Source organism: Ornithorhynchus anatinus, chromosome X1 (assembly GCF_004115215.2).
Source record: "Ornithorhynchus anatinus isolate Pmale09 chromosome X1, mOrnAna1.pri.v4, whole genome shotgun sequence".
Taxonomy (NCBI): Eukaryota; Metazoa; Chordata; class Mammalia; order Monotremata; family Ornithorhynchidae; genus Ornithorhynchus; species Ornithorhynchus anatinus.
In genome coordinates, this window is record NC_041749.1 from 59,163,691 (window position 1) to 59,188,522 (window position 24,832).

Genomic DNA, 24,832 nt, shown 5'->3' on the forward strand with positions numbered 1-24,832 from the left:
CTTAAATACCATAAAAACCGGGTTGCACATTTAGGTGAGACCACTGCCTTAAGACAGTTGCTAAATTCACGTCTCCAAGGTTACCGCCACTTGTCTGCTGTGACCTTGGGCAAGTCACTTCACTTCCCTGTGCCTCAGTTCCCTCATCTGTAACATGATTGAGACCGTGGGCCCCAAGTGGGACAGGGACTGTGTCCAACCCGATTTGCTCGTATCCACCCCAGCGCTTAGTACAGTGCCTGGCACATTCATTCATTCAATCGTATTTATTGAGGGCTTACTGTGTGCAGAGCACCGTACCAAGCGCTTAGAATGTCCAATTCGGCAACAGATAGGGACAATCCCTGCCCAGCGACGGGCTCACAGTCTAACTTAAATACCATCATTATTATGATGATTATCTTCACTAGACCCGAGCAGCGTTTAATTGGGAGCAATCCTGGAAGCCACCCGTCAAAATCGGTATCTAATAAGAAGGCTGCAATGATGCAGACCTCGGCATCGAAAATAGAAATCGGTACTTAAACTTGACAGTTGACAGCCAGGGAGTTGGCCGAACTGAAGTCTGCAGATCGGCAGGGGCCCCAGCCGTCATCTCGACGGAGCCGGGGGCAAGCCAGGGGAAAACGGGGAAGGAAAGAGAAAGAAGCGGTTAATTGACGTGAAGCGAGGTCCGGTTTACCACCGTGACCTTGGCCGCTACGGTGGTAATGGTGTTGGCCCTGCTCAGTCCAGGACGAGTGAGCCGCTTCAGACCGCCAAGACCTCTTCCCGACACCAGTCCTAACGGTGGAAGCGGCCGGCCGGCCAACTGACCACAAGCTACCATCTAGCCCGACCTTTCCGGCTTAGTCTCTATGGTTCGTTCCTCTCAGTCCTTTCCGAAGAAGAGCGGCCGAAGGGTGGGGCCGAAGCCGGCCTACAGAGGAGCCTTGTGGGAAGAAGGGAAACAATATGGCGGATGGAGAGGAACCGTAAGTATCCGGGAGTCCCCGGAGAGCTTGGCGAGGGTGCCGGGGGCGGGGGTGGGGGTAATCGCCAGCCCGCTCTTCCCCCCTCTCTCCCCCCTCCGCCATTTCCACCTCTTCGCGGTGCCCCCTATGTAGCGTGATGTTGACCCTTCTTTTATTCTCTCTTAGGGAGAAGAAAAGAAGGAGAATAGAGGAGCTGCTGTCTGAGAAGTTAGTGGTGCCGGGAGCCGGGGATGCGGGGTAGGGGAGAGGCAGAGGCCGGGGGTTTGGAAGTGGCTAGCTTTTCCCCACCTGTCATTGCCTTCATAAATGTTAGTCGCAGCGGGTTCGGGAGGGAGGGACGGACGCGGTACGGGGGCTTGGCCACCTGGACTGCGGGGATCGCCCACCGGCTCCTTTGGGGTGTTTCTTTCCCTCAGCCCCCCTCGTAGAAGCCCATGCGGACTTTGGCATTCTCTCGGGCCGGGCCCTACTGTGGCGGTTCCGCGGAAGGGTTTTCTCTAGCCCGATCGTCTCTTAGCGACTCTGAAGAGGAGTGAAAAAGAAGTGAAGAGGAGATCATTGGCTATGATGGGCTCCTTTCAAGGGTACATGAACCGATCATTAAGGCACTCGATAAATGGCATTGAATGACGGATCGAATGAGGGAAACGCCTAGCGTGTTGGGGGGGAGGGGTTGGGGGGAAGGGCGGTGGGGGGGCTAAAAGAGACGGCCCCTGAGCTCAGCGAGTTTGTCCTCAATGAATACCACGGGGAGGTGGGGGGAGGGGAGAGGGGTCAGGAGAGCTCGTCTGGAGGAGCTGTCGTCTGGGCGATTCGGGATGAATGGGGTTAGGGGAGGTCGAGGCAGGAAGCACGGAGCGGGGAGCGTTGAGGAGACCGAATGGATGGTTAACTTGGGAGGAACAGAGAGCCGGAGGCGGCAGGCCGTGGAACAAAAAGAGTTCAGAAACAGGAAGGAAAGGGCTAGTGGACTTGAAAGCCGGGGGCAAGAGTTGATTTGATGCGAATGGAGGAGTGGGGAGTTGTGTGCAGAAAGACATTTCACAGAAACGAGCCGGGCAGGGCAGCAGAATAAGCGCTTAGTACAGTGCTCTGCACGCAGTGAGCGCTCAATAAATAGGATTGACTGAATGAAGTAGATGAATTGGCCAGGAGAGAGGCTGGAGAGTGACCGGTACCTTTGGGGGTTTGTGTGGGGAGGGAGGGGAGGATCTGGGAAATGGAAGGACAGACCCCTACAGACCAAAGGTGACCGTTGAAGGAGAGCGAGGTGAAAGAGACAAGAGGGGTCGGCGGTGGATGGGAGGCCGGAGAGAACTCGTTAATGAAACCGAGATTGGATTGCATTTCCTGGAGAAGGGAATTAAATGGCCACAGGGTCAGGCAGCCCAGAGGTTAAGGAGAATTAGGATAGAGTAGCGCCCATTAGATTTGGCAAGAAGGAGGTCGCTGGTGATCTTGGGGAGTGGAGTTTCATGTTGGGTCGTGTCTTTACTTTAAAGTGTGACAATAGAGCCAAGTGATTGTAAAAAAAAAAAAAAGAAAATAAAGAAAACAGTATATTGGAAATCCTCCACCACCACTTCCACCATGGGGAAGGAATGGGATTTTAAAAAGACAACTCATGTCCCCTGTGTGACCTAAAACTATAAGAATTTAAAAGGACTCGTTGGACAGTTACTATTATTCCACAAGGCTTGGGCAGGAGACGCATTCGGTTTAATGATCAGAAACTCATTACTGAATACCGTGCAGCAAAACAACCCAGTTTGATCACCTCAGTTTTCTCCAGTTTTCCTTTTCACTAAACCAGAAAATCAGTAAGCAGGTAAACTTGTTTTTGCAATCTAAAATAATTCCTAATGTTACCAGATCTACCTGCTTTGTTTTCTACAGAACTTTAAGATTTAAGTACAGGACACTATTGTGGCAATTAGCTTCTCTCACAGTCGAGTCTGGTGTTAACCAGGGTTGTGTGAAGAATTGGTGTGGAGACAGAAATCTAGAGGAATAAAATGAAATATAAATTTAGTGATCACCAAAATGATTTTTTTGTAAACTCTACATTTGTGCAAGATATATGTGTGTTTGCCAAGGGGAGAAAAAAGGACTCTAATGATCACTGTTAAATGTATTCTCATGCTGAGCTATTTTCACTGTTCAGAGATGACATTGAAAAGTAACACAAATGTTTTCAGTGTTATTACAATTAGAAATGAACTAAGCCCAAATTTATTTGAGAGAATCTTAGGAGTTCCTTCAAAGTTGATTTTTTTTTAACATCTGCATCTTCTTAAAATTTTAGCAGGGCAGATGAGTACTGCTGTCTTCCAAGAATCACAATTTTTGAAGGACTATTTACAGTTGGTTACAAATTTGCATTTCTGCAGATGCTTTATAGTTTGACTATGTTGGTGGGGTGGAGCAAGAAAGCTGGCAGTATACTTGTTTTTGTGGGTACTTAGATAATTTGTCTCTATAGCAACCAGCTCGAAACTTGCACAGTTTTTCCAATTACATCAAAGCATCAAAAGAACGAGGAAAAATATTGAGGAATTAATTTTAGCGGCTTTTTATAAAATCGATAAGGTAGTGAACAAGAATTAGTTGGGTATATCGGTATGACGTTAAATAGACGGAGATGGAAACGTTTTGTTGTACAATTTTCAATTTAATGATCAGGTAGCTTGTTGGGCAAGTTTTGAGGCATTACAATAATCAAAGCTTTATATGCTGACCTAATTTTGAATTTGGGGGGTGAAAAAAGGAGGTGGGGTTGGGTATGGTGGGGACAGGGGAAGGAAGAGAATACATACTACATATTGGCTAGACAGCCACCATTTGAGGTCTTTTCAGTCCAGATTGGAAACACTCAGGTCTCCTTAAAGACCCAGGGATGAGGTGCGGCTGGAAGACCTGCTCAAAACCGTGAGATTAATCCCCTCAATGGAATTGACAGCCTATGGTTATAACCAGTTTGAGGGTGGTGGTTCATTTGTGGAATATATGAGCAAAATTGATGGCAGTAGTCTTTTAGTGTAGTTGAAAGAAGCAATTGGTATAAGGGGGGGTGGATTTTTTTATTTCCTACTGATTTTTTGCAATTCAATTTACTATGTTCCATGCAGAATGGCTGTTGATGGTGGGTGTGGGGACACTGGAGACTGGGAAGGTCGCTGGAACCATGTAAAGAAGTTCCTCGAGCGACCTGGACCCTTCGCTCACCCCGATTTCGAACCAAGTGCTGAAGTGAGAAACATTTATTTTAAATAGTTATGCTTGTAATATTTTGTTTTAAACCATCAAACAATAGCCGTTTTTCTTTTGTGTATAGTAGAGGTTCTAATAAAACTGAGAGTTTTAAATTAATGATTAAATGTTAAATAGTTGTGGCTGATTTTAAAAAGCAAGTCTTACATTCAACCTGTCTTATTCCGGCGTAAATTGAACTCTTTTTAGGAAATAAAAGAAGGTTTTACAAGTCTTACATTAAACGTTTTAAAGAGAAACTTAATTTAGCTTTCCAGAGCCTTTCCCTTTTGGAATATGGGATAAATCTTGAACAGCAAATGAAGAATTATTTATGAGCACCAAAGCAGATATACTGGTTGTTAGCATGGGAGATGCACCACTAAATTGTCTTAACAGCGGGTATACCTCTGACTTATTCTGTGCCAAAAGCAAGTAAATATTATAATAGCACTTTTATATTCCAAAGCACTCACATTACTTATCTTATGTTTTGTCCTCACAACATCCCTCTGAGGTAGGAAAGGGCAGGTATTATTATCTCCAATTTACAGTTGAGCAAACGGCCTTATAGAGAGGTCAAGTGACCTGCCTTTGGTCACACAGCAGGCCAGTGGCAGAGCTGGGATTAGAATCCAGGGCCTCCTTATTACTACCGGGCCGTTTTCTTTTGGGCTATGCCGCCTTTCTGTGTAATGCGTTTCAATAGTGTATCTTTGTAAAGAGTCCGTCGGCAGTACGTCTTTGTAACCTATCTGTGACAGGCAACGAACTATCAAACAGAAAGATCTTTTCTTACAATGCATGAGACAGCCGATACTGTTATTAAAACATTTATGTTTTTAGATTTTTAAAAACAGTAATGCAGTTGATCATTGGGAATTATTTATTTTAAAAATAAATGCATTGTAGACCCTTGAATTTTGTTACCTTTTGCTACCTATTTTATCTGCCTGCCCTGGTTTTTTTGGACCGTTACCAAATTTTCAGTCTGTCCATATTTTTGATGCCTTTTTCCCCCTATTTTGGTTCCAACTGTTTTTAATTTTTAACTTGCTAATTTTTCCACTAGGTTTGTCTACTGTGATTTTTTTTCCTATTTTAGTTCATAAATCATGTTCTTTAGCTACTTCAGTTTTTATTTTTGATTGTTCTCTTTTATGTCACTTTTTTCAGATTTGTACCTCTTCATAAACAGTAATTTTTGTTTAATGGACTTTTAACTTCCCACTCTGGGGGGAGAGGAGTGTGGTGTACTTTAAACTTGAGATTTTTTTTCCTGTCAGTTGAATAGTTGAAGTCTTAGATGTGGTAAAATAGGTATTTTTTCCCCTTTCCAATTAAGAGAAAAAATGTATTTTATATTTTTCATTTTTACAACCTGAAATCTGGCAGAATAGTTTTAATTTCACCAAATAGACTGAAATCATCCTCTTGTTAAAAAAAAAACAAAAAAACCCAACAAACCAAAACCTAGGTTACAACTAGTGAAATGACCAAAGCCATTTTTAGGTTAAATTCGAGATCTGGTTTCTGTCTTGTATTTATTTTTCACTAATGTCCAAAAACTATTATTTTGTGGATGTTATGCCTTTACTGCATTTTGCACACAGTAAGCACTCAATAAATATAATTGAGTGAATACATTAGTAATGTGGTATGCAACCTTTGTTTTTTACTCTAATATGTTTTTGCATACTTTACAGTCTCTCCAGTTTTTACTAGATACCTGTAAAGTTCTAGTTGTTGGAGCCGGAGGATTAGGATGTGAGCTCCTGAAAAATCTGGTAATCAATTTTCATTTTTTTTTTGAACCCCATAAAACATTAACTCCAGAATTTCCTTGTTTGTATGTGATGCCTTCTCTATGCCTTTTCTCTTTAGATAGGAAAGTTCAACTCCCAGGAGTAACAACAGAAACTTTGGGACTTTTTGAAACTTTGTGTAATTAAATTATACATTTAAAATTTATATATATAAAAAAGTGGGAAACTGATATGGTCCTAGTCCTGAGGTCATTGTAATTGCAGTTTGAAGTGACCTTTTTTTGATTTGACTTAGCCCAAAGCACTTTATAAACCAGAAACTGCTTAAAGTTAAGCAAAGCTTCCATTGATCTCAGCGGGAGTCTTACCCCCATTAGAACGGCAAATCGGAGTATGCGATTTTTTTTTATCCTATTAGAGCAAAGTGGGTGGAGGCACATTCCTTATTAAGTCTTGGGAAATGTGAACTTTTTTTTTTTGATGTGTTGCTCAAGTAGAGTTGCAGCATGTGCATCATTGAGCTAAATTTAGGTGTTGCCCTGATTATTTTCTTGGCAGCTGATTTTATTGAAAGAAAAAGTTCAAAATATTTTAGCTTTCAGAAATATGTATGTAATATCATTTTGATGAATTAAGCAGACCGAAAAGACAAACGTTTGATATTTTTCAAAACTCCAAAATGTTGTGTTGTAGCTCTGTTGTAGCCGATAAAGAATGCAAATGTATTTCGCAATTGCGGTCTCCTACTGGGGCAGAGGTGGGTAGGGCTGTCGGTGGAACTCATCAGTTCCCTCAGTTGTCTGGGTGATTACTTCTCACTGGCACAATTACAAGCCCCTCCCTTTTCCTGCAGGGTGCTCCTGGCTTCCCAGGAGTGGATATGTGTCTTAAGTGGATGTGAAACGCTTTGCCATTTAGGCAGTACATTTGTGAAAGCATTTTTAAGGAATAAGGAATGCTGTGTGAAACTACAGTTTCATCCAGCCTAGTGTTTGTTTCCAAGAATGGTGGCAAAGGATGCCTAGAAGAAAGTGTGGGCATTACCCTCTTTGACCTCCAAGACCTTGGCAGGTGCTCTCTCTACCTTCTAAGGTCCCTAAATTTCTCATCTAATAACCGGTTATGGATCTGTCATCCATGAATCTATCCACTCCCTTTTTATGTTACATACAAGTGATAGCAAATGCAGACCTATATTCTGTATGGTCTCACCTTGCAGATGACTTGAAAAACAAATTTGCTTGAATCATGCCAGTAAGGGCAGAATTTCCTGATTGTGTACTTTAAATTTAGGATAAGAATGATTTGGTTGACTAGTTAAATTTCTTAGCTTAATCCCACTCTGAATTTACAATTCACACATTTGCCATTATGACGATACTGTTTTTCAAGAGATAAAAACTGAAGCCAAATATGATACTAGTGCTTCCAGGGTTGCAGGTTGTCAGTTCTTTCAGAGGTGAGAGGAGAATCTTTCAATGTTTATTTACTTGGATTTTTTTCTCCCCTATAGGCACTATCTGGTTTTAGAAAAATTCATGTCATTGATATGGATACTATAGATGTCTCCAATCTAAATAGGCAGTTTTTATTTAGGTAAGTGTTAGTTTTGTGGTTTTCATTAATTTAAGCCATGCATAAACTTAAGCCATCTGTGCTATAAAGAGCTGTCAAATTGGATCCTTTTTTTCTTTAAATAAATAACCATCTAGGTAAAGCTGGCCCTTTTTAGACATTTCTTTTCACATTTAATAATGTTGGTTGTTAAGTGCTTACTATGTGCCGAGCACTGTTCTAAGCGCTGGGGTAGACACAGGGGAATCAGGTTGTCCCACGTGGGGCTCACAGTCTTAATCCCCATTTTACAGATGAGGTAACTGAGGCACCGAAAAGTTCAGTGACTTGCCCAAAGTCACATAGCTGACAAGTGGCCGAGCAGGGATACAAACCCATGACCTCTGACTCCACAGCCCGTGCTCTTTCCACTGAGCCACGCTGTGAAGAGTCTGGGTACATTGGTATTTCAGTACAGTCTGGAAGATAGTGTAGATACCACACAGACAAAATGTGAAGCTATATAGGAAACATTTAAATTTCAATCAAATGATTTTTGTACTATAGGTAATATTTTAAATTAAATATTCAGTTCTTCCTTAATGTGTGTTTTCACTGTGCATTTTGGTTAGACTATCATTAAGGAATATTCATCCAACAGTATGAGCTTGTGTGAGTTTAGTGTGCTACAGTGTCAGCAGAAATGGTTTGTTCATGTATGGTTGCATCTGAATGTGTACTACAATCTTGTTTTCACTGAGGTTTTGCAAGAATGCAACTTTTAATTTTAATTTTAAAAAAATTTATGATATTTAAGTGTTTATGTGTTGGGGTAGATACAAAATAACAGAACAGAGAAGCAGCGTGGCTCAGTGAAAAGAGCACGGGCTTTGGAGTCAGAGGTCATGGGTTCAAATCCTGGCTAGGCCACTTGTCAGCTGTGTGACTTTGGGCAAGTCACTTAACTTCTCGGTGCCTCAGTTACCTCGTCTGTAAAATGGGGATTAAGACTGTGAGCCCCACGTGGGACAACCTGATTCCCCTGTGTCTACCCCAGCGCTTAGAACAGTGCTCGGCACATAGTAAGCGCTTAACAAATACCAAAAAAAAATTAAAAAAAGTCAGGTTGAACAGAGTCCATTTCCTACCTGGGGCTAACCGCCTAAGTAAGAGGGAGTAAGGTTAATCTCCATTTTTCAGATGAGGAAACTGAGGCACAGAGAAGTGATTTGCCCAAGGTCACACAGCAAACAAGTGGCAGAGCTGGGATTAGAACTCAGGTCCTCAGACTCTCAGGTCCATGTCCTTTCCACTAGGCCTGTTGCTGTACATGAGAAGTGGATATATTTTTGCATTAATAAGCTAATGCATAATTCTAGTACCAATTTTGAATTTTACTGCTATTGTTCCACATTATACTGTATTTACTCACATAATTTCCTCTACCACATAAGTGTCCCACTCTGATTTTTAAGGAGGGAACAAAATGTGGTTTTTTTTTGTATCTTATAAGCAGTGATAACCATATAGGCCTGGGAAGGAAGAGGAGCAGAAGGTTAGAATCAATCAGGCAAATTTATTGAGTGCTTACTATGTGCCGAGCAGCAAAGCAGATGGGAATAGCTCATTAAGACTGCTGTGGGTTGGGGAGGAAGATGGGGAAGACAGCAGGTGGATGGAGTCAGTTCATTAAGATTGTCAATCGTATTGCGCGCTTATTGCGTGCAAAGCACTGTACTAAGCACTTGAGAGAGTACAATCCAACAATATAACAGACGCATTCCCTGCCCACAACGACCTTGCCTTTGACACTGTGGACCGCCCCCTTCTTGAAATATTATCCAACCTTGGTTTCACTGACACTGTACTCCCCTGGTTCTCTTCCTATTTCTCCTTCCTCTCTGACCGTTACTCTTTAAAAAAAAAAAAATGGTTTGAAGCACTTACTATGTGCTAGGCAGGCTCCGCCTCTGCTTCCCACCCTCTGACAGTGGCCTGGTTCTTCGAGGCTCATTTCTGGATCACCTTCTATTTTCCATCCACACCCACTCCCTTAGAGAACTCATTCACTCCCGTGGTTTTTGCTCCCATGGTTTTAATTACATCTTTATGTGAATGATTGATTCCCAAATCTACCAGTCTTCTTCCCTGCAGTCTCACATTTCCTCCTGCCTGAATGTCCTGGCAATACCACAAATGTGTGCAAAACAGAACTCCTCATCTTCCCACCCAAACCCTGCCTTGGTATTGTAATTAAAGGCTTGTAGATATGCTGATTATAAAAAGCATCATTCATCACTGTTTAGTGCATGCTGTGCACAAAGTGCTCACATACCATTGACTGAAGAATTTCTAAAATGCTCAGGCTCTTTAGTGGAGCAGTGTGGATAGGTCAGTAGCCCTGTCTACAGATGTGCCAACTTTTCTTTTTAAGTATTGGGCAAAAAGGCTTAGGAGTTTTAATGGGGATGAGGACTGGGGGGACAGACTTCAAAGAAAGCAAGTGAGAAGATCAGTATTTTGGGGCTTTCTAGCTTTGAGTGTCAACTCTCTGGTTTTGTTAGGGACCTGGGATGCCGAGTCTAGATCAAACATCTTTGTGGGCCATCTCACCTGTGGAGTGGGCACCTATACCCACTTGTTATAACTATGGAGCCAACTTTAATTTTGGGCAATTGATGAAGTCAAAGATTCCGGTGGCATTTTTTTTACGGTATTTGTTAAATGCTAACTATGTGCCAGGTATTGTTCTAAGCGCTGGGGTAGATACAAACTAATCAGAGTGGACACCGTTCCACATGGGATCACAGTATTAATCCCCATGTTACAGATGCGGTAACTGAAGCACATAGAAGTGAAGTGACTTGCCCAAGGTCATGCAGCAGACAAATGGCAGAGTCAGGATTAGAACCCAGGTCCTTCTGACTCCCAGGACCGTGTTTTATCCACTTAGGCCATGCTGCTTCCCCTAAATCCAAACATTGGTCTATGAGCATACCCTCCCTTCATCTTTCACTCCCAAAGACTTTTGATGAGAGGGAGGGGAGGTGAGCCAGTGGTGTGCTGGTTTGTAATGTGCCATAGACCACTTACTCTGTGCTGTGTGTGTCCCCATCCATATTCTCACAGATAATGGTTATTATTGACATAAGATTTTCAAAATTGTTTCTTTTACAGGCCTAAAGATGTTGGAAGACCTAAATCTGAAGTCGCTGCAGAGTTTCTCAATGACAGAATACCCAATTGTGCTGTAGTTCCGTATCCTTTACCAAAAACTGGTCATTGTTACTGATGTGTTTCAGACTAAAAATCAATGGATGTAAGGTCCTTGAGAGCAGGGTTCATTTCTCCTTACTCGAACTCTCTAGTACCAGTGCTGTAGTAAATATCATTGGTACATTAATTTATGATATTAGCTGATCAAATTCTCTATTTCTAGAGAATCTTGAGCTCAATCTACACTAGCCTGATGAAGAAAGGCTCTGATAAGACTGAGTCCTCAGTTCTTGGAACTGAGACGTCCTTGAATAATCAAAGCCTTTCTTATTTTGGAATTTTTATTCAGGTTTGGTGTTAAGTACAAGAATATTATTATAGCTCATTGCCCTCTGGGGATATGGGTTGGGGGGTGGGGTGCAAAGAGTAGCTTTAGGAATTCCTGTTTAGAAGAAGCTATCTACTATAACAAAAATAATCCATTTTTTTGGTCAGATCTTTTAGAAGAGAATGCTAGGGTCTTAGAATGTCAGTGAATCTTTAAAGCAAAATGTTTAGAAAATAACCCCACCACATTTGCTACTGATGTTTTACTTAAGCACAAAATGAGAGTATCATATTTACTTCAGTTGGGGTTTTTTCCCTTTCTCTCTCTACTGTACTGAGTTTGATTATATGTGATTAAGCCTACTTTGAATCCTCCAAACTATTCAGTAATAGACTGATGCTTCTTGAGGTCAGGGACGATGTCTTTTACCTCTGTAGTACTTTCCCAAGCAAGTCCCAGGACCAGGTAGACCAATTCTCCACTAGTTGGTTGCTTTTTAATTCTTTTTTTTTTTTTTTTTGGTTCGGGGAGGGGCAGTGGAGGCGAGGTTTGTTTTTTGGTGGTTTGTTTTTTTGTTGTTGTTGGCTAGTTCATTTTTTGTTTTTTTGTTTTTTCTCCCCCTTCAACCTCCTGTCCTTTACTGGCTTAGTCCAGGTAACATGGAGAAGAGTATGAAGTTCCACTTCGACTTCAGTGTGCACAGATTCCATATATTTTTGTATTTTTCAATGGGCAGCTGGTACTTCAGAACCATTTTTCATTGCCAGTACTTAGTAGATCAGTAGTGAGAGTCTTAAAAATAGTAGCTCACTGTGGGCAGGGAAGGTTTCCACCAACTCTGTATTATATCCTCCCAAGCACTTAGCTTTTTTTTTTTTAAATGGTATTTAAGTGCTTACTATGTGCCAGGTACTGTGCTAAGTGTTGGAGTAGATACAAGCCAATCAGGATGGACACGGTCTCTGTCACACATGGGACTCACAGTCTTAATCCCCATTTTCCAGATGAGGTCACTGAGGCACGGAGAAGTGAAGTGACCTGCCCAAGGTCACCCTGCAGACAAGTGATGGAGCCAGGATTAGAACCCAGTTTTTCTGACTCTCAGGCCCGTGCTCTATCCACTAGGCAACCGGTGCTTAGTACAGTGCTCTGCACACAATAGGTGCTCAATACTATTGGTTATGCAAACTGGATCGAGGCAATTAAGCAGGGTAAGCCATTTCTCTTTTATGAATGTGTTCTTCCACTCTCCTGGTCTAGAAAATGGGGCTTCTGGGAAAGCAGAGCTTTCCTGCTCCTAGATGTAGTGGTTTAGAGTTTGGGTTTGAAAGTTTTTGACTTTTTCTACCCTACCCTTCTCTGCTTTATAAGAGCCACTTCCGTATCATGCCCTTTCTGATCAGTATTGAATGACTATAACAACAGTCGTCATCTGGCAAGGATGTCCTTACTTGTAGCATGTGGGCTGGCCAGATGCGGAGTCACAAATCGCAGCCCTGGGTTGAGGGGCTGTTCAGCCTCAGGAAGATGGCTTAGAGAAACCGATGCTGGAGTCATCTTGCATTTTGAAGGCGTCCTTCCTCATTGGAGTGGTGGCTCCTGGGGGTAGTTTTGTAGTTAGCTGCTAGGAACAGTCCTTCCAAATCTGGCCAGAGATAGCAGTGACTATGTACTCCTCCCTGAACCAACTGCCTTTACCTGCTTATGCCCTATTCTGTTTTTCAATTTTGCACTGTCTAACTGTGCTGGAGGACAAATGTATATTGTTTTTCTGTTGGCACTATTCTTTGTGTTTTCATTTCCTGTCCTTTTTATAAGAAAAAAGCCCTCTTCCCCTTCCCCAACCCTTATCAAGCCACACAGAATATAATGCCCAGAGATGGCTTCCAAAATAGTCACGAGCATTCGCATTCAATTGTTTTTATTGAGTGCTTACTGTGTGCAAAACACTGAACTAAGTGCTTGGGAGAGTACAATATAACAATAAACAGACATAGTCCCTAACCACAGTGAGTTTACAGTTTAGAGCACAGTGGTGTCTGTCCTGTTTCAGAGATCTCCTTACCAACACCTGTTCCCCATAGCCTTCTTGCAGTGCCTGCTGCTGGGTAGAGAGGAGCCAGATGAGAGAGTGTGGATGGTTCAATGTAAACCATCATCACTACCGTCCAAACAACTCCAGCCTGTGCCCTGCTAGTGGTAGGATCTGCTTTCCTCAGTTAACCAGTGATGTTGGAGCCGTGCTCACCCTAAATGTCAAGCGTCCCGAAAAGGTGCACCACTGGATTTTTGCTGGCGCAGTATGCAAGAAATTCCTAGCATGATACTCCTGGAGGTAGCCTTTCCATCAGCAGCATCATCTTCGAATCAGAATCATCCTGCTCTCCCAGGTGCTCAGTACAGTGCTCCACAGACAGGTGCTCAGTAAATACAATTGATGGTTTACTCCGTGATGGCCTTTTAGAATTTGCTCATCGAAAGTTTCATTTTCTAGCGCAGGGATCATGGGTCCACTTTGGTGGGGACAAAATCTCCATGGAATACCTGAAGGGAAGAGGGAAGAATTGTGCTGGACTTGACTACTTGTCAGTCAGTCTTATTTATTGAGCATGTACAGAGCACTGTACTGAACGTTTGGGAGAGTACAATATATCAGGCACATTTCCTGCCCACAACAAGCTGACAGTCTAGAGGGGGAGACAGACATTCTACACAGGCTATTTTTAGAGAGGTGACACACGTCAGCAGCCAAGTTGCAAAGCTAGCACTAGAAGGATCCTCTAGGAGGCTCACACTTATGAAACGAGCCAAGAGTTTCCTAAAAGGGAAACTGTAGCAACAGTAATAACAGGGTGGCTACAGGCCACCTGGCATTTCCTTCAAAGATCATATGAGAAGCAGTGTGGCTCAATGGAAAGAGCACGGGCTTGGGAGTCAGAGGCCATGGGTTCGCATCCCAGCTCTGCCACTTAGCTGTGTGACTGTGGGCAAGTCACTTAACTTCTCTGTGCCTCAGTTCCCTCATCTGTAAAATGGGGATTAAGACTGTGAGCCTCACGTGGGACAACCTGATGACCCTGTATCTACCCCAGCGCTTAGAACAGTGCTCTGCACATAGTAAGCGCTTAACAAATACCAACATTATTATTACTTTGAGAAGCGTTTATGTAGAGCAGGGACTTAATTTTTAACTATGGTATTTAAGTACTTACCATGTGCCAAGCACTGTACTACTCATCTGTAAAATGGGGATTAAGACTGTGAGCCCTGTGTGAAATGGACTGTGTCCAACCCAATTATCTTGTATCTCCCCCAGCGCTTAGTACAGTGCCTGGCACATAGTAAGCGCTTAACAAATACACTGTTATTATTAATAGCAGGAGCAATACTGAGCGCTGGGTTAGATACCCACTAATGAGGTTGAGCACAGTTCCTATCCTACTTGGCCTCACAGTCTAAGTAGGGAGAACAAATATTTAATCCCCATTTTACAGGTGAAGAAACAGGCTCAGAGCACTTAAGTGACTCTCCCAAAGTTACACGGCAGGCAGTTGGCAGAGCTGGGATTAAAACCCAGGTCCTCTGACTCCCAGGCTTATGCTCTTTCCGGTAGGCCACACTGCTCTCATACTATTTCCCATCATATTGGTAGTTTTCAATGATTTGTCAAGCTGGTGGGAACAAATCACGTGTGTCCCATGGGGTCAGTTCTAGGGCTAATTTTCTTTAACATGTTTATAGTGACAGAAAAAGTAATCATGAATACATTCATCCAATTTACAAGTGATACCTAACTGGGTGGTAGTGGTAACATCTGCATAAGCATAACATTGAAACTCATTTCAAGTTTTGCAATACGATGAAATTCATTCAGGATGAGGACAGTTGCAAAGAAGCACACGTAGGTGGGATAAAACTGGTTAGGCACAAGACAGCAGAGTAAGACCTGAAAGTGAGATCATAGTTGACCATGAGATGAATATGAGTCAGTGATGTAGTGCTGCTAGTAAAAAAACAAAAACAAAAAACCAAACATGGGTCTGAGTTGAATCAGAGTCTAGTATGCAATTATCCTTTCACTAAACTTTGCATTTTTATTACAGTCCAGTTTGTTACCACACTTTAAAAAGAATGTAAAGAAACTGGAGATGTTCCAGAGAAGATTGACAAAACATAAAGGGATTAAAAATAAGTCCTACAGGAAAAATGGAAAGAATTTGAGTTTTTTAGCCTGGGGAAGAGATGTGTGTAGAATGACATAACTGCCTTCGAGCACATGAAGAGTATTTTATAAAAAGGATGCTGGCATGTTTTTACATTTTTTTTCATGTCCATAGAGAAACTGACCAAGAGCAAGAGTCTTTTCAGTTGAACATAAAAACTTCTTCACTGTCAGAAATATAAAGTACTGCAACTGGCTACTGAGGAAGGTTGTAGAGCCTCCATCCCCTGGAGATTTTTTAAACAAGGCAGTAAGACACCAGTACAGAACACTGAGTACATAAAAGTAGAAGAGTCAGCTCCTGCTCTCGGAGCTTGCACTAGGAATCCAACTGTCCTGGCTGGCATTCACCTGCCTGAAGGTAAGGGGCTCAAATGAATTGCCTCTCAAGGCCCCTACCAGCTCATTAAGGTTAGTATTATGTATAAACAAGGTCCAGATGAACACTCTTACTAACTAATATTTATTTTCTTTCCTGGGAATTTCAGTGGTTCTTTACTTTCAATCCTAGTATGCTCTCATCACTGGGAAGGGAAGGAGACAGTGTTATTTGCAGAAGATAGTGTAGCTTGGGATTGGGTGAGTGTGCAGAAACCCAAGATAAAAGTTTGTTCCTCCATTTGTCACTCTTACCATCCCCTTCTCCACGCCCCAATTCTTGCAGCTAGCAACTCATTTAGTGGTAATTTTTTAGACTACTCTTCAAGTTCATCGCATATAAACACATTTGTTAAGTCCTTAGTGTCTCTGGCAAATAACCTTAGGTACAGGTGCTTTATATACTGGTCAGTTATAAATTTTGAATGTATGCTGTAGGATTTCAGGTATATGCATCTTAAAAATGAAAATAATGAATATCTCCCCCCTTCCCCCCAACCCCACCACCCATTTTAGTTCCTTTACTTTATATTCAGACATTTCAAAAAAATTCAGGATTTTGATGATACCTTTTATAGACGTAAGTATTGATAGTAATCGGTGTATAAATCTCCAATTGTAGTTCTACATTAAAATTGTCGCTCTCTCTTAATCAGTGTAAACTTGTACTTTGTCTTCCATAACAGGAAAACGTACCCTCGCTTAATGACATAGGAACTATTAGTGAGTGACTTGGATATGACCGATAGAATTAGTATGAGTAGTGTTTATTGAGTTCTGTAATAATTGCTTGTGGGATGTGCAAATGAACTAGAAGCCATGATCCCTGCTTTCATGGAACTGATCACTTAATGGAGCACATTTTTTAATGATTTTGACACTGCTCCATCAAATGACAGGATGGCATTGGTGGTCACGGGTGCTTGAAATTCTTGGCCTATGGGGATGCTGGGAGAAAGAGAAATGGATGGATTAGTTTCTAAGCTCAAGGACAAGAACTGTGCCGCTTCCTTCTGTGGGATGTTTCCAAGCACCTAAAGTATCGCGCTTTCTAAAGAGTAGACACTGGATCGTTGATATTGGTGATTTCGTCTTCTCCCTTGTTGTTGTTCTGAGCCAGGGAGAAAGCCGGCCATTCTTGGAACCCCTTGCTGCTCCTCCCTGAAATTTTCTTGTGCTCATTCTCTCCCCAACTCTTGGCAGGACAGCTGTTCATTAATTAGAAACTCCTGATGAATGTACAGGAGTTGCCAGATAGATGAAATGGATATTTACTGGAAGACCATGCGTTTCATCCGTGAGAAGCTTTGCCTTCATTACATTTTTACTAAAATAATATTCTTTCTTCTAGAATTTCATATTATTGTATGTGGCCTGGACTCTATCATTGCCAGAAGATGGATGAATGGAATGCTGGTAAAACTTTATAATGTTTTTGGGGTTTAGACATGTGCTCCATGAGCACTTAGTGGAGATTACATGACAATATAACATACCAGCATACTCTATGATACAAATGGGCTATGTTCCTTGAAAATATAGTTGTATCATGGGGTGTATTTTTCCCATAAACTTGCATGTTAAAAATAAGGCTCCATCTCAGAACCTTTGGAAAAATAAGTTCTTTTTACATGTTGTACACTGTCATGATAAAATGTTCCTACACTGTTGTTTAGTCTTCCTTAAAATAAGTCAAAGCATGACATTACGATATTAAATGAGGGGTTCTACTTCTGCAGAAGATGGTAGAAGTGGAGATTTGTTCTGTTGACTGTGGTAGTGAAGAGTTTGATCAACCTAGGTTCAACAGCCGTCGTCGTCTTTTCTTCTGAAAGCATCTTGGGCTTTAAACACCACTGTGACCCTTTGAACTCTTCTCTCCAATAGGGTCTCTTAGGTCAATCATGTATATAATATGTTTTGGCATCTTTCAGTGAAGCACTGGATCGTTGAAGTACAATGAGGCCCTCATCGGATAATGATTTCTTTGAATGAGAGCAATTAACTCATTGGCATCTTTGTGGTCTATTTTTAAATTGTTACTTCCCTGGTACCACAGCTTCTTTGCTTATCTCTTTGAGGGTCTCTTCAGCACCTTGGAAAGCTGACACACTGTTGGACAGAGCTTCCTCCAAGCTCCATTTGTTATTGATTGCTTAATCTCAGCCCAAGTGGAGAGGGATTTATTGATCTGTAGTGCCAGGTTGGAAAGTCAGGGCTGGTTGGGTGTGTATGTCTGAATAAGGGCATCAGACAATACAATTGTATCATGGGATGATTGTAACCCAGGTTAAGCAGCAAACAGTATTTGTTATATCACGGGGTGCTTCTGGCCTAGACTATGCCTGTATTATGATCTATTTAAAGTTCAAAGTTTCTTTTTTAATTTTGGAATACGATTAAATATTGCGTACAGCTGATGCCAGAGATCTCCTAGCATTGAAGCTATGCTCACCTCAAGGCAGTTACGCAGGGTGGAACAAGTAAGGCGAATGAATGACAGCAGGATACCCAAATAACTGCTGTACGGAAGAGCTGAAATTGGGTAACAGAGTAAAAAGGTCAGAGGAAATATTTTAAAGACAGAGTAATACAAATCCTCAGACAGTGCTGCATCCTGGCTGGAAACTGAGTCAGTGGCCGAGGATAGATCTTTTGGGGAGTACTGCTGTCGAGAAAGGAGTAGCTCTCTTTGAGCGAAAGGTTAGTAAGGAATTAGTCAAGGGGGGCAAAAGAGAAGATAGCACTAGGTGCTGCAAACACCAAAAATAACACAACAGGGGACAGCCCATCTGTGTGCACACTGTGGGCCGGACCATGACCCCCCCGCATTGGCATTCTCAGGCCCAGATGTGCTCATTGGTGAATTTCACTGGTGCTATCTTCAAGTATGAAGGACATCTCTCCTCTCTGAGTCTTGTCTCTTTTCATATATACATGTATATATGTACATGAAAACATGAATGACTTAAGGCAGGAATGTGCAATAGAAGTTGCTGATAGTTGACTAGTTGACATTCCTTTTTTTTTTTTTCCCCGAATGGTGTTTAAGTGTTTAGTATGTGTCAAACACTGTTTTAAGCACTGTAGGATGAATTAACTTTTATGCCTACTCCTTTATTTCAAATGCTATTACTTCCTGGAGATTTTGACTGAATATGTAATAATGCTTGTATTTTTATACCCTTTGGCTCATTTTTGCTAGATGTCACTTCTGAATTATGAAGATGGTGTACTGGATCCAAGTTCTGTAATTCCGCTAATAGATGGGGGAACAGAAGGGTTTAAAGGAAATGCTCGGGTAATTCTTCCTGGAATGACAGCTTGTATTGAGTGCACACTGGAACTTTATCCGCCTCAGGTAAATAAAAATAACACCTTCTTTTTGTAATATCAGAATCAGAATTTTTTTTAGGGAGTATCTTCTCTTTTAGTGGGTGTCTTCACATTTTCTAGACATATCAGGACTATTGTTTTATCATTCAGATTTAGACGAATATGCATTCTGAAACCCATCTCCATTTTGTTACAGAAAATTTAAATGGATATTGTATGTCTTCCTTAGTTCATTTTCTGTTTTTATTTGAAATTTATGTATGTTGCATAGCACATGCTAGGGTAGAAAATCTGATTTTTTTTTTTTAGTTGTGCCATGAGGTAGGAGTGAAGTTAAAAAAATATGCTCCATCTTTATTTTGCAAGCTAATTGTTATGTAACACAAGCTCAAGTTGACAAAATCAGCACAAAGAAAACCAAGACTTATTTGTCCCCAGGTATAATATCAGCCATTCTAAATAAGGTGGTTCCTAGTTTTGAACCTCAGACTCTGTCCCATTTAAGAAAATTCCCGAGGTTGGGGGAAAAGAATAGTTGGTATGTGTTACCTTGATGAGGCCCATAGGTAAAAAGAAACCCCTGACCTCTCTGTGGATCTAGCGGTGGAGTCAGATGTTGTGGAGGAAAGCAAACTTCAAAAGGCCATGTGTCGGTGGAGATAAAATGACTCCAGTTCTGTTCTGTAATTGCTGAGGAGCAATGAGGAAACACAGGAGCAAGAACAGAGTGATCTTATATATCTAGTTTTTAGGGTTATTAAAGTTTATTATTTGAATTTAATTCTATCTTTTTAAAGTTAGGCTATTGAAAATTCCATTCAGTATGGATGTGTATAACTCTTGCAATATACAGATTAACCATCTAGATTGGAAAAGTAATAAATGCTGACTTTATTTTCTTATCTACATGCTCTCACACACACAAATATGTGTCCAGAATAGTAAGTGTTGCTGTCTAGGTTGCTTATCTGAGCATTACAATTTGCTTGAAAAGCATCAAGGGTAGTGTCCTGCACTAAATGGACACTATAAATTCTACTACTGATCTGTTCTCCCTTTTCCCAGCACAGCTCTTGCAAGCAGATACACACTCCTTGAGATCAATCAATCAATGGCACTTATTGGTTGCTGACCGTGTGCAGAGCACTGTACCAAGTACTTGGGAGAAATGCAGTATTGTAATATTGCTGTATTGTAGGTGAGGAGAGGTTGGGGCTGGACAACCAGATTTGGGATTCATCCATGTAGAGGTTGTAGCTGAAGTCATATGAGCAGATGAGCTCCCAGAGAGATCATCCTAGAAATAAAAAGAACAAATAATTTCAAAAGAGGATCCTTTTTATTTTGTCTTCAAACACACTCACAAGGATTCATTCTCTCTCTGTCTCTCTCTTTATGTGTCTCTTTGTGCTCTATTTACTAACACTGATGTCCTTGGCATAGAAGAGTAACAGCATGATCATAACTTTTGGCTGTCTGGAATTCCTGTAATGGAGGCAGGAAATAGGCCCAGAATTCTAGTCAGCCAGTGATGATAGTTTTTCAGTGGTTACACCTGTTCTTCTCACATCTCTGTCATTGCTGACACTCTGCTTTGTGCTGAGTGTCTTTGTTGGTAAATGTATGTCTCTGTGAGTGCGTGTCTCCGTCTCCATCGGTCTTACTCTCTGACCCTGGCTCCCCAGACACTGGCAACTCTCCCCACCTCGCCTGCAAAGCAGCGTGTCTTGTCAACCCAGCTGAGCTCTGGTCTCAGAAATCTGCCACCGATTTTTCCAGGTTTCAGGTTTCAGGTTGATTTGAAAGCTACTACTGTGCCTAAGTTACCACAAACAGCAGTAGGTTTCCTGAGAGAGCCTTGAGGGAAAGATGAGAAGTGCATCAGGGACCAGGTGGAAGGGACAGCGCTCAGTGGAACTTCTGCCCCCAAGCTGTAGCCTTGTTCCTGCTTGAACTAAAAGAAGGAAATAGAACAAATATAAATAGAAACCTACCGATGGATACACAGACACAAATGGGTGGTATGTGCCTGGCCCCACAGGTTGACTCACTGATACACATACATGGACAGTGAACAACCATGGGCACACACGAGAGGAATGTACACACTGATGTGCGAATTAGCATAAAAACCACACATCTTAAGGGAGACACAAGCCATCCAGAAAAACCAGTCCATTCACCTACTCAGAGACAAACCCACACATGAAAACACATCCTTTGTCATTTTGTGAATATAACCCTATCAGAAGACAACTCTAAAAAGTCATACCAGAGCAGGGGGTCAAGAAGAACAGGAGAGCATAGATTAGATTAGTTTTGTAATTTATGTTATACCTGGTGGATCTTCTGGGCTGGTAAAAAAAATAAAATAAAATCTGGCTGCATGGGTTTTAAAAATTAATTTATTGTAAATCTGCCACGTAAACATGTATATGTTTACCTATTCAAACTTTCAGGATTCAGTAGAAGGGCATGGCTTTCCCTGGAGGTCGTCCCTTGTCCTCTGCTAGTCCAGCAAAGCCAGAATTTGTCAATTTCCAGAACATAGATCCAATCATATTTTTGTGCCTGCCAAACTAGTTATTCTTTTTGCATTCTGGAAGTTTTAAAATCATGCACCAATGTTTAAATATGTGTACGATAAGTATTATAAATTGAGGAGCTAAATAATTACTGATTTGTGAAATCCTAGATCAAATATAATAAGTAGGAATTAACACTAATTTGCTTAAAAATGATTTATTCAAAATATCTCTGAAATAAAACAATCTCTAATTTCAGATTAATTTCCCTATGTGTACCATTGCATCTATGCCCAGGCTTCCAGAACACTGTATTGAGTATGCAAGGATATTACAGTGGCCTAAAGAACAACCTTTTGGAGGTAATAAAAAATAAATTATAGTAAGAAAGCTGATTTTTCTGAGAAGCATACTTATTCAAATATAACTTGCTATAACATAATATTCATATATAGCGCTTAGAACAGTGTTTGACATGTAAGCGCTTAAAAAATGCCATAAAACAAGCAAGTTGTTTTACAGACGAGGGTTGGGAGGTATTTGATGATGGGTTGGAATTTAGCTGTGCCTGTCCAAATTATTCAGTGGTGTCATCTGAACCAATTAGTTTGGGTAATTGGCTTTCTCCATAGATCTGATCTAGTATTACTTCTAAAGTATTTTTCTGCTTTAAAATGTGCCAGAAGAATCTACTTGTTTTAATTGAGTGCAGACGGCTACGTATTTTTGGTCTCCTTTTAACCTTTCTCTATATATTTCTGTATTCTTGTAGATGGTGTTCCTTTGGATGGAGATGATCCTAATCACATTCAGTGGATTTTCCTAAAATCATTAGAGCGAGCATCACAGTTTAATATTAGGGGTGTTACATATAGACTTACTCAAGGTAAGATAATGAATTTCTAAAGAATTATAGAGCTAAAAGGGGCATTCAGGTATCTGTTAGGTTTGATTCGATGTCAGGCATTAGTAATGCCTTTATGGCTGTTAAGGGGGAAACAAATGGATTCAGTTCAAGTGAATCAGTCATGGAATTAGTAGGCTTACTCTCTCCATGAATCTTGAAATAGGTAGGTGAGGTGGGTACTTGCAAGCCTGGACCCTACTGGAAAGCCTTGGAAGCTAGCTAAAAGGTGTTTCAGCACTTTTTAGCTGCTTCCTGGAGGAAGCAGCATGGCCTAAGTGGATAGAGCATGGGCCTGGGAGTCAGAAGGCCCTGGGTTCTTCACTTGTTTGCTGTGTGACCTTGGGCAAGTCACTTCACGCCCCTTTGCCTCAGTTACCTCATCTGTGAAATGGGGATTAAAACTGTTAGCCCCATGTGGGACAGGGACTATGTCCAATCTGATTTGCTTGTATCCACCCCAGTGCCTCATACAGTGCCTGGCACATAGTAAGTGCTTAACAGATACCAGAATTATTATTATTATAGTGCCTGGCACATAATACCACATACTACAATTATCATTATTATTATCAGCATTTTTGGGGGTACAACAGTAGCGTGATAGCTTACACAAGGCGCCTTAAAATTCAGCTAATTTTGAGCAAGTTCATAAGTCCGCAGTAGATGAAAACTGACGTGGCTTATAAATTTCCCAGTAGATATTGAATCATTTGATTTGCTTTCTTTCTCTTTAGGAGTCGTCAAGCGAATCATTCCAGCTGTAGCTTCCACAAATGCTGTCATTGCAGGCAAGGAAGTAAAGCAATTAGTTGAATGTGTGTTTTTTTCCCCCTCCCTCCCCTTTTATGATACCTCAGGGGTCTGGCGTATGATTAAAACTTTCTATATAGATTGTAATTTTCCTAAGGGAACGGTTTAGAGAAATGTCCGATTCAAACCAAAACAGGGTTTTCAGGTTTGCCATGATCTCATTTCTTCTGTGGCTCCTTAGGTGAAGGCATTCATTAACACTGAACCCTCACTAGCTTCTAGAGGAAAGAAAAAACATCGTTGCGTCTCTGCCGCTCCACTGCCTGGATTGTGCGTGACTGGTATTTTGGGCTGATGGACACTAGGCAGTGGAAGCTCTATTGCCCCCACACCAAAATTAGTACCCTCCATTGAAAAGTGTAGGCGGGGTTATTAGTTCAGTGCTCTGCATACAGTAAGGGCTCAATAAATACCATTGATTGCCTTCAGCTCCACAGGCACCTGTTGCTGTCTTTTTTTAAAAAAAAAAAATTTGGCGCACTGACTGCGAGGAAAGAGGTTCAGTCAGTCAGTGCCATTTATTGAGCGCCTACTGAGTGCCAGACACTATTTTAAGTACTTAGAAAAGTACAATGGTTAAAAAAAAGTTCAGCCCTCAAAATATAAAGTTGGGCAGGTAAAAAATGTAAACAGGAAACAGCACAAGCAAATCAGGGCACATGGCTGGACAAATAATTGAATCTCTCCGTACCTTTTTGACAATGCATTTCTTCTCATTGGTAGCCTATTTCATATACATGAACAAAATTGATTAATGTACTTTCCCAAGCACTTAAGAACAGTGCTCTGCATACAGTAAGCGCTCAAACATCACTGGTAGGTTTATTTTTTTTTTAAAGAAATATGAAGCACAACTCTTCCTAGAAGTGACAGTGTTACTCTGTCCTTTTGAAATGCTGAAGAAACATGGCTTTTCCTCTTTTCCAGCTGTGTGCGCCACTGAAGTTTTTAAATTAGCCACAAGGTAATTTGATTTTTTTTAATCGAATACATGTTTATATAATATATTTTAGTTGGTATAAGCATGGATATGTTTTTTCATTTCAGTGCATACATTCCCCTTAATAATTACCTGGTGTTCAATGATGTTGATGGGCTGTACACTTACACATTTGAGGCAGAAAGAAAGGTTAGTTGGTCATGCATCCTTTTGATTTTTCAAGTAGCAACACTTGGTTAGAAATGTCAGCAGGGCCATCATAACATTTTTCACCTGGACCTATTTTCTCCCACCCTTGAGAAAATTGCTCTTTCTTCGCACTAATCCAGATGTTATTGTTGGCCTGAATTATCCAGAGAGTTGCCAAAGTTCTCCACAGGCAAAGTAAGATGTTAGATTAATTTGACCAATATAAACAGCCAGTCTTTTTCAAGTGGGAATATTTTGGCTGGAATTTGCCACAGAGCACCTAGCCTACATTTTCCCACTACCTTTTGCCTATCTGGCCACATCTTTTGTGAAATTAGAGATGCTTGAGTTTGAGGGTCGGCAACACGCATGTCATGTACGTTGCCACTTCCAAGCGGAACTTTGTATTTCCTTATCTGAGAAATGGGGATTCAATTC

At 41.3% G+C, this 24,832-nt stretch overlaps 1 protein-coding gene across 5 annotated transcripts in view; it reads left to right on the top strand.

Annotated features, from left to right (window-relative positions):
• The first annotated feature begins 681 nt into the window (after positions 1 to 681).
• The window catches only part of UBA3 (ubiquitin like modifier activating enzyme 3), a 29,167-nt gene continuing 5,016 nt past the window's right edge, over positions 682 to 24,832 (top strand). Inside the window, exons 1-15 of one of the 5 annotated variants that reach the window (XM_007655458.4) lie at positions 690 to 974; positions 1,140 to 1,181; positions 1,391 to 1,558; positions 4,103 to 4,223; positions 5,930 to 6,010; positions 7,503 to 7,585; positions 10,721 to 10,801; positions 16,224 to 16,267; positions 17,039 to 17,103; positions 18,893 to 19,048; positions 21,808 to 21,910; positions 22,321 to 22,434; positions 23,190 to 23,270; positions 24,193 to 24,229; positions 24,313 to 24,394. In XM_007655458.4, the coding sequence (XP_007653648.1) occupies positions 1,539 to 1,558; positions 4,103 to 4,223; positions 5,930 to 6,010; positions 7,503 to 7,585; positions 10,721 to 10,801; positions 16,224 to 16,267; positions 17,039 to 17,103; positions 18,893 to 19,048; positions 21,808 to 21,910; positions 22,321 to 22,434; positions 23,190 to 23,270; positions 24,193 to 24,229; positions 24,313 to 24,394 (1,068 nt within the window). In that variant the 5' untranslated portion in view covers positions 690 to 974; positions 1,140 to 1,181; positions 1,391 to 1,538. Of the gene's footprint in view, positions 975 to 1,139; positions 1,212 to 1,390; positions 1,559 to 4,102; positions 4,224 to 5,929; positions 6,011 to 7,502; positions 7,586 to 10,720; positions 10,802 to 16,223; positions 16,268 to 17,038; positions 17,104 to 18,892; positions 19,049 to 21,807; positions 21,911 to 22,320; positions 22,435 to 23,189; positions 23,271 to 24,192; positions 24,230 to 24,312; positions 24,395 to 24,832 lie in introns of all 5 variants that reach the window. The other 4 variants (XM_007655455.4, XM_007655457.4, XM_007655456.4 and 1 more) reach the window with 4 other exon arrangements.